Below are 10,037 nucleotides of genomic sequence, written 5' to 3'. Positions count from 1 at the left end.
AAAATTAAACCTTAACCTCTTAGGAGTCAGCAATTGCCTCCCATGTATTCCTGGTAAATGAGGAGACAGTACAGTTTCACACTTTATTTTTGAGAAAATTGACAGATTTAAGCAACAAGTCTTAATGATAAATGAAAACATTAATATTGCAGTCGCTTTACATAAGAACATCACCGTTATAACAATGATTGATACAGAATATTTGTCATGCAAATCACTTGTATACACGAAGTAATACTCATATCAATACATACCTGTACAGTATTTACATTTTATATTTAAACTCTAGCTAGAAACATTTTCCAAGAAAATATAGAAATGAAACTGGTAAGCCACAAGTCTTAATTTGTAGTATCTGGTCTACAACAGACCTAGCTTTTCCAGCAAGCATATCTACATAGATATGTAATAAATCTTAAAAATATGCAGGTTTTTTTTTTATATATGAAGCATTATAAATGCTGCTCACTTTATAAAGTTTCAGTTTTGTACCAGTTTAAAATGGTTCAAAATGCTAAGTGATGCAGAGCTTATTTTGTCAGAATATTGTAAAATTTAAGTCAGTCCAGCTGAGCTTAAGTTTTGTGTACAGTTCCCTCCCAGCTGCACTGGCACCACGGCTCTCACTGCCCTGCAGGTGTAGAGGGCAGAGTCAAAGGCAAAGAACTCAAGAGTTCCCCAAGTTCCAGTGCCACAGGAAGGGAGAATCTGTTGTCTCCAGAGGACTTTTCCTCAGCATGGCCAAACTGTAACAGATCCTGCTTTAGGCCACCAAGCAGCCACTTGCAGTAGCCACCCTGGCCTTGAAGCCCAATAGAAAAGGGAAAGGTTGAGAGATTTGTCTTCACTCTCGTGGATAGTACCTGATATGGCCAAAATTTTCACAAGCCACTTTGTTTTACTGGCCTCGTGGCCAGTGGAAATTTTGGGCCAGTTTCACTCCCTGTTAATACTGTTACAAAGAACATTTGAAATCAAATATTAACACACACAAAAATGCTATTCCATTAGCTTTGGTAAATTAAATAGATACACTGAGCACCACAAGTAGCTGTTTAAGATGTTGCATTTCAATGTTAAGAAATAATATATTTCCTGCTATAATATCCTCAGTTACATGTTACTCTAAATAATTATTTTGCCAGATATAAGAACTTCAAACTAAATGCAGCAAATGAACTGTCAAGGCCCTTCCTTCATGTTTATAGGCATCCTCACCTGGTTAAATAAATAGATTTCCTCAAAGGTGGTATTTCAGAAAATAAAAATCTGATACAAAAGTGATACATTTGATAAAATTGATACAAATTTGATAAATTTCATGGCTTATTAATGCTTTTGTAATCTCACATTTCTCCAGAAATACTGTATTTGCTGCCTTTCACCTTTATGCTCACTAGTACCACTGATCTGACTTGTCACTATTTGCATTTCAAATCTACTTGTCCAAAGCTAAGACTTGATGTAGGCTGTGTTTGAAAACAAAATGTCACTGCAGAACAGGAGACTCAAAACAAGTGCTGGCAGCAGCTCCATCATTGTGCTGCTTTGCAAACACGGGATACACAACTTCATTAATTTCTATAAAGAGTTTAAATGTGTTCCATTAAGAAAAGATATCCCCACACTGACACTTAAGGATTCTCCCTCCTCTGGCTGAGTTTTACTCCTTTGGAAGCATTAAGATTTAAGCATTCACCCAAGCAATTCCACACACCCTGGGGTAAATCTAAAACATAGGAGAGTTTTCTTTGTTCTTTTCCTCTCAGCCTCTTTTGCAAACATGCAATAAAGCAAAACACTCACAAGGCCAATACTTCATGCAAAACAAGGCAAATTAGTAAGACAGAACAGTGAAACAGACTCTCCCTTACAGTTCAAAGGAGATTTCAAACAGATCAACTTGGTAAGTCTCTGGGTTTGCCAGTGCAGCACATCTCCCTACAAGAGACCCAAAGGTGCTCCTGTAACCAACAAGCAAAGCTGCTTTAACATTTTGGGTCTCCAACACATTCACTGGCACAGTAGGCATGGCTCAGGTCAACAAGTTTGGGAAAAACTGAGTAGTAACAGAAGCAGTAGAGTCAAAACCTCCCACTTTTTGCCCCCATTGTGCAATTAGGAGCTTCACCTTAAGAACAATATGTGTGCTATCAAAAGAAAAGCACTGGAGTAAAATCTGCTGCAGCAGTTGATGTGTTCCTCAAAGACCCAGCAGCAGGACTACAGAAAGATCTTCACAGGTTTCAAAAACAAAGATACGTGCCTGTGGGGAAGTTTAGCTGCACCATGTAATCAATACTTTATTCTTCAGTAAAAATGTCTATCTTTTTCAATTTCAACTGCTGTAGCACAAATCTGAAAATTGCCTTTAAGAATGCAATAAAAATACTGAACTTGTATGAACTTGCACAAGCTCTGTATGTCCAAAGCTTGTTATCAAGCAAATGAATGAATCCTGCTTGCTTAACTCTCTAGGGCTACATCTTACAGAGACAGTTTACCTTCCTGGCTATTGCTTTTAAAAACGTTGAATGCATGTGAAATTATTTGGGGGCGCTTTCACATGCAAGGCCTGAAACCACACAAGCCCTGTCATCTCTCTCCTTTAGCAGTAGCTTAGTGTTAATCAAACTACAGCATCTCCAACATAAGCAGGACGTTACTATATAAAAAGCAGATGAAACCAGTCACTAAACCTTAGTGTTTGTTGTGAGTGTAGTAGCAGACAGGAAGGAGCTTTTGTCAACTGGCAAACAACAGACCACATCTGGTACTTCATGTCATGGCCACAGTCTCAAACCTCTGCTGCTGGGCCCTGCCTGTATTTCAGGGCACACTGACAAACCCTGTGCACCACGAGGCACCTGCTGATCTGCCAGTCACTGTGTTCCTGAAGGAAAGCCATTTCCTTAAAGGCAGGAGAGGAATCCTGAATGAAAGCTGCACTCAGCTGTTACTGTGAAACACACAGGACTGAAAACTGCCATTGGGATTGTGAGGTTTCTGCTTACAGGAAAATGCAGTGCCAGACCATGCTGTGCTGCACTTAAGTGAGAACTCGAAGTCATTATAAAACTCCTTCTTTTATGGGTAATGTGCTCAGGTAACAGGTAGAGGACATTTTAGTGTTAGCCCTGAACTCCTTCCTCCCAACCCAAGTAAACTGGAGTTGTCACTAATAAAAGTGAAAACAAGGCTTCCATGTGTTCAGTTGAATTAAGTTCCAATATAATAATTCTCTGGGATTTGAAGCTTACTTCAAATTATATACCAGTAACTATTTACCCTGAAAAGTTCTGCCAAGTTTTTATGCCATAGTAAAATGTGTATGTATATATATATATATATATATATATGTATATATGTATAAAAAATGTACAGTCGTCTTCATTTAGTTTGTCCAATTTCTTCTACCACTGCACAGTATGCTCAGTTATAGGTTGATGCAGGTCTGCAAGTTGCTGTTCATGTTCTATTTCTTATTTGCAATTCGTCTTTTCCTTGTTGCCAGCATATCATAAAAGGGATCCCTGCTGATACTTGCTCTGGAAGAGAAAAAAGGAATCATCAGTTTGGTTAACAAATACCCATTAACTATTTCAATGGTTTTGAAAACTAAAACTTTTGTTCTCTTCCTTGTGGATGACTTCACACTCTTAAGATGGATGGCTGACTTTTAAGCACCACAACTACTTCTTTGGCACAAGGTTGTATTCCACTGTGATTCAATTCAGAGCTCACACCTTCACATCTTCAGTATTATTTAGTTCTTTAAGTGTGGGTCTGCTTAGAAACCTTTCAACATAAAGTCAAGCTGTGGAAGTTTAAAGCTGCATGTGAACATGCTTAAGATACATGTCACTAAAGTAAATTGTTGGATGAAGCAAGAATCCAATAGAACTAGGTTTAAAGACAATTCAATCAAGATTTTACATTTGCACAGAACAATAAATCTATATTGTCCTCATTTGAGTTAGCAGCAGCATTTCCTTAGGACTACACAGTAATAGATTTGTATCTTGATCCATCAACACCACAGAGCTCACTATTACTCCTTGAGGACATTGCCACATCAGAGTTCTCCCAACAAGTTACAACAAATTCTCTTTGTATCATACTCTGTAAAGAGCTTACACTTCACTTCTCAAAGACATTTAAGGCTTTAAACTCACTTGATAGATTTAATCCACTCTTCCTTTTCTTCTGGAGTGGGAGCAGATATTCTATACACTACATGGTTGCCTTCCACCACTCTACCGTCAGCTTCAGTTTTACACGCTTTGATTACTTGACCTTTATGACTGGGGTTGTAGAGCTCAAAGCAGTTCTGGAGGGTAGAAATGAAATAATAAATTTAAAAGACCAAAACAAAACTGACAAATACATTCATTTAACAGTACAATTAAGTTCCGTATGGTTTACTCATCTTTATTTTAAAAATAAATATAGAACTGTCTTACTGGTTTTCTAGGGTCTTCAACTTCTCTTATGCTAAGATTTTCTAATGGAATAATTCCTCTAGGTTCTTTGTCCTAAAAAATTAGGAAAATATCACATTATTAGCTACTTATAAGTCTTGATTACAAAGAAAATTCACCATGACATATACTCACTGTTGTGTATTCAAAGTAATACAGGCAATTATCAGTCAGAATAAACCATCTCCGTTTCCATGTTTTTACTCTTCCCCCTACAAACAAAAGGTATTCTAGAATTAAACACGTGCTGCTGTCAGGGCTTCAACAACGGGCAAGGAAGTAATTAAGTTCTGCTTATTTTTCAAAGTATGGTTTAATTGCTTAATGGTAAATGGATCAGGCACAGATGAGTGAGGTTAAAGGAACAGTTACTGCAACTTGTCCTGAGGCAGCATCAACTATGGAGGTGCCATCAGCCAGGAGAGCCATGGGCAACAGTGAGTGGCCAAACCTGCTCCCTGTGTCCAGGCCCTTACAAGTGCTCCCTGCAGCAGGAATACCAGCTCTGCCAGTGCTGGACACAGCCCTGGCTGCCAGGCTGTGAGTGAGGCCAGCCCTGGGCTGCTCTGACACCGCCTCTGCTCACACCTGCACCGCCTGCAGGACCAGCAACGGCGTCCCTGCAACAGCAGCAACCCCCTCAACAGCCTGTCCCGGGCAAGGAAAGGCTCCCCAAATTAAGGGCCACTCCACTCATGAGCAAAGATGTGATTAAGAAACTGTCCTTACTTTTGGATTTAACGTCAAGTGCTTTCGGTGCTCATAAATATTAACAGAACAAATATGATGTGTCATCAATGAGGAGCAAATCCTGTGCCAAAATATACTATATTTACTAATTTGTCATCTTTCAGTATTTTAAAAACATCTTCTTTTCCTGGGTTAATATATCGAGTACACCTGACAGAAGAAATAGCTACTGCTCCAAAAATGCCAATTTTTCCTTCATTAACAGTTTAGACAACAGCAAACACAGAGTTCCTCTTCTTTACACCTGCTAATGTCACCCTGTAGGGGACAGTTCCTTTTTAGAAACAATAGTATTGTTTTGGCCTTCTCAGTTGTTTTTCTGCCAGTGGCTGCTTCAGAACACACTTGGCTTCCCAATTACATTATTTTAAAATTCATTTCCAAGAAAGACAATTGTAGATAGAGCATGCATATGTTATTAAAGGTTTAGATCCACCATAGTTATCTGACTTCAGGATTATGTCACCACCTGTGCATCATCCATTCAGCAGTGAGTTAATTTCATTAAGTCAGCATTTCAAAAGAGTTGATCTTGCTATGAACACCTGTGCATGTAAGAGCACCATTAATACACACAAGATACCCAGTTTAATCCAAGTCATATAATCAAATTTAAGATATAAGCATAATTTTTAAATCTTTTTGTTCTGCTTAAGATAGTTGGATTTTTGTTTAATACAGAAATCCAACTCAAATTAAAGAACAATTCTAGGAATATCATGACATTTCTTGATACCAATCTGCATATTTGCATTGCAGACCAAATATGTTGCATGTTGTACCTTGCTTTTGCTGGGTTTCACAACCTCCACAATAACCCAGTGCTAACACACTGCAACATTCTATGTACTCAATAAACTTGATGTTTCCACCAGATGCACTCATATCAGAAGAAAAATTTAATCTGCAAGCAGGTGTGGTGAAATAAGTGAAGGCAAAAATGTGCAAGATGCAGAAGCCGTGACACAATGAATGGTTGAGTGAACTGGAGACAGTGAGGGAAGAACTGGTGGCATTTTAGTACAACCACTGTGACAGATCCTTAAATAAACATTGCAGAGATGTTCAAACTGGCACGTAAGTCACTAGAAAAATTCCCCACCACCTTGACCGAGAGCTGGCTCAAGTATCAGGAAGTGTTTGGGCTTGGAATGATGAACCCAAGCTTGACTCACTGCCAGCCCAATGCAAACGCAGCCGCCGAGTCACGGTGACTGCCAGGCACTCCCTGCTGCCACCACAACGTGACTTGAGTTCACATAACCCAGGACCAACTGCCATGGCTCTAAGTCACGTTCTGCTCTCCAAGGTTAGCAGATTAACATCACTTAATATTTTTATGACCCTAAAACATCACTCTGTTTTTCAGGCTAAAAGGGAACAGACTATCAGAGGTCATGGCTTGCCCGGTTCTAGTATGAAAATAATTCAGGAAGAGAATTAATCCAACAGGGAAAAGAGTTACTATCATAGAGCAGATTGAAGTGAATGAAGGCATTTCTCATTAACTGTGATATCATGTCAAAACACAATTAAAAAATCAGTAATAACCATATATTAAAAAAAGACCTGTTTATAATTTAACAAAGAAAAAACAGACCTAAAACACACACTCCCAGAATAATATGAAATGCCAACAGTAAACAGCAGTTGAGCTTACTGAATGTTTTCCTGACAACATCCACTCTCTCTGGAAAACCCAGATTTCTCAAACCTGAAAACTTCTGCAATCATGCCACAGTTCTGAGGAAGCTTTTGTCATGAAACATCTCCCAGTTCCAGGGAAGCCACAAAGAAGATTAAGTAGTTCCATCAACATCCCTCTTACTACTCCTTCTCCCTAAAACAGCCAGCAGCTCACTGGGTTACAGCACTCATGGGAGTCATAAAAGTAGACCTGAAGTCCCTGATCCACCAAGCTATCAGTTACTCTTCCAAAGAAAAAAAACGAAAGTGAAAAAGAAAAAAAAAAAGAAAGCAATTAGGCAGGATTTTTTGGTGGGATAAGGAACTACTCTCACGTGTAAGTCTCTGCCTCCCCATCCCATTACTGATTTCAGCTGTCAACAGCACAGAAACTCTAATATAAAGCTCAAAATCTAATCTGTACTAATCAAATTTGCAGGGGTCACCACATCACACGTGTTTAATATGCCTTTACAAAGGGCTGCAGCTCAAGCAGGTGGCTGATAAAGCGCTGTGGCCTGTAAACTGCACATGAGATGAATAGGTAAAAACACGTGATAACAAAACATTCTTGTCCTTGGCTGAGATTGCTGTAGGCTCACAAAGCAACAACAGAGGGTTTAGTACCATACTTCATCTCTTATTCCAGCTCCCAGCCTTTTAAAGATTAAGACTGGAAGGAATTAAGTTAGCAGAAGAGGATCAAGAAAACCAAAGTATGAATCCATAAAACATTTACAGAAATGGAGAGATAAGTGACATACTTCTGAAAGATCATGCTGATTACAAAAATGCACAGGCATCTCAAATAATGAAATGTAGAAGCACAGTATCTTCCACTGTAGGTGGAAATGTAAGTAAACTACAAGAAAAGGCTACAAGGCAAAATGCATAGAAACAGGAACAGAAACTCTCTTCACCTTTGTAACTCAACATCGGATGTTTTATTTTTTAACTCTGGGCAAAGTACAAACTAGGCAACAAAGTAAAAGAAACCATCTATAGTAAAGGAAAAAACAACTGGAAATTACTTAGGAAACATTAATCTCTAAAGTAAAAAATGCCTTAAGGCTAAAGGCAGCAAGGTACCTAAAGTTAAAAAGTTCTACTCAAATCTTCAGCTCATTTATATAGAAGTTTTAGAGCTGAAGGAGAGAGATGCACACACCAAAAAAAATCTTTTTTTCTTCTGAGTTCATTTAGATAACACCAAACAGAACAGACTCAGCTACGACACAGTTGGCTGGATCAAAGTCTGGGTTTTTTTAAGAAACATTGTCCCTTGACCACAACACTGACTGCCTCAACCTGGAGCAGCCTCAGTCCCCACAAGAGCCAAGCAGGTAGCGGAAGGCACCAGTTTCCTGATCAACCAGCCCTGTTCTCTCCCCCCAGATTAGGGAAGAGGAACAACATCCTCCCAAGGACAGATGTGCTGGAACAAGCACCGCTGGCGGGACAGGCCCGGATGTGAAGCTTTTGGATCATCTCCAAGCACTCCGTAACCGCCTGACTGGCAGAAAAAAATAACACACTCATGTGTCTGGCTGAAATCATTTCCTCTCCAGTTTGGGGGAAAAATGTCAAAGTTTCCCTCTAACTAGAAGAAAATATTACACAAACCAAGCAATTGGCCAAGAGCAGCTGTTTAAGGCAAGGAATCACCTTCCTGGCAAAACAGTTCTAACCTGGCCATTAGCAAAGAGAGCACAGGCAACAATTTCAAAATACCTTAGAGTGGATGGCATAAAATTTCACGGTATCAACACCACTCATTATACAGAAAAATCTGAAGGCTCACAGTGTATCAAGCTGCTCCAAGGAGGACTCACTAGCACTCAGCAGCTTTCAGTTTTTAACTTGCTGCACTCATTTTCATTACACCATGCTTCAAACGATGCAGAGCTGAATGATAATTGAGGCATACCAAGATAAAGATGTCTATTTAAAGGCACTGGCTAAGTCTAGATAGATAAAACCAGAACTGCTGTCTGGCTGCCAGGTTTGGCACTTGGACTTAACACAGTCACCTCTGAACAATTCAGAGCAGCAAAATCTCCAAAAGCCTTCTGTACTCTCCCAGCCTTCTAAAACCCACAGCAGTCTCTTGGACAGATGAATTTTACAATATATTAAAGTTTCATGATATCTCTCTTCTGCCCAGAGAAAAACCAATACAGTAAGGGATGGTATACTAAAAAAGGGGCACAACTACATAAATGGCAAGAGCTGACTATGAGAAATACCAGATACAAAATACTGTATTGATATATTCAGAGTCTGCAAGTAGTCTTAGTCATGTTTATAATTTTATATTAAAACTTTCTATTTCAACTTCTATGTTTTATCACAATGGAGCACTTAAACCCTCGTACAGGAGTTTGTTTCCTTGGCATTTCAACAATACACACATTTTTAGTATCAGAAGCTTCTAGAACTAAAGGAAACCCCACCCATTTCACAAGAAGTGCTTCCCAAAAAAAATCGACTGTAAAAATGCAAATTATGTGGATTGAGACAGCACTCTGAACATACGGTTTAAGTACTTCTAGCAAATAGGAAATTTGGAGAGGAAAGAAATAAAAGGGAAAAAAATAAAGGGTGGGGGGGAAACCTGCCAGGTTTATTTCTAGTCATTGCATCTAAACTAGCAGTGTATTAGTCTGTACCAGTCTGTGTCTGTGGAAAAAATGCAGTCTTCCACAGAAGCACAGCTCCAGGCATTCCCAGGCTGATTCACCAGAGGCTTCTGGACATGTTTCATTTCTTTATTCAAATAACCCTCATACCGTGGGAGTGTTACGTGTAACACCCTTCTGCTTCACACACCCTTTTACTACTGGGTTTTCTGTGCACTGTGCCTCATCTGCATCTTACACATTGAAGACTCAGGCAGAGCTTGCAGGCCTGACCTGTGGTTTATTGACTTTGCACCAAAGACAGACTGTGCAGAAGTTCCTGGCAGCTCTCACTTACTTTCAGTCATCGCTTCCTCAATTTCTTTGTTCCTCTATTTTTCATTAGATCTCTTTTATGAGCAGCTTCTTCCACAGAGGATGTTGTCACTCCTCTGCACACACTCACACTTGCCTGCACTCCCATTAAGTGTAAATCCATGAG

The 10,037-nt window shown here is 39.3% G+C and overlaps 1 protein-coding gene across 3 annotated transcripts in view; it reads right to left on the bottom strand.

Moving 5' to 3' along the window:
- Window positions 1–69: 69 nt before the first annotated feature.
- Window positions 70–10,037, bottom strand: part of CYTH3 (cytohesin 3) — a 48,832-nt gene continuing 38,864 nt past the window's right edge. For 2 of the 3 annotated variants that reach the window (XM_031506165.2, XM_021539757.3), the window contains exons 10-13: window positions 4,617–4,695; window positions 4,464–4,535; window positions 4,176–4,330; window positions 70–3,548 (exon numbers count right to left, since the gene is read on the bottom strand). In XM_031506165.2, coding sequence (XP_031362025.1) covers window positions 3,476–3,548; window positions 4,176–4,330; window positions 4,464–4,535; window positions 4,617–4,695 — 379 coding nt within the window. In that variant the 3' untranslated portion in view covers window positions 70–3,475. Of the gene's footprint in view, window positions 3,549–4,171; window positions 4,331–4,463; window positions 4,536–4,616; window positions 4,696–10,037 lie in introns of those variants that run through there. The other variant, XM_031506166.2, reaches the window with a different exon arrangement.

This window comes from Lonchura striata, chromosome 16 (assembly GCF_046129695.1).
Source record: "Lonchura striata isolate bLonStr1 chromosome 16, bLonStr1.mat, whole genome shotgun sequence".
Taxonomy (NCBI): domain Eukaryota; kingdom Metazoa; phylum Chordata; class Aves; order Passeriformes; family Estrildidae; genus Lonchura; species Lonchura striata.
The sequence above is the reverse complement of the archived record's forward strand: the minus strand, read 5'-3'. Positions and strand labels throughout refer to the sequence as shown.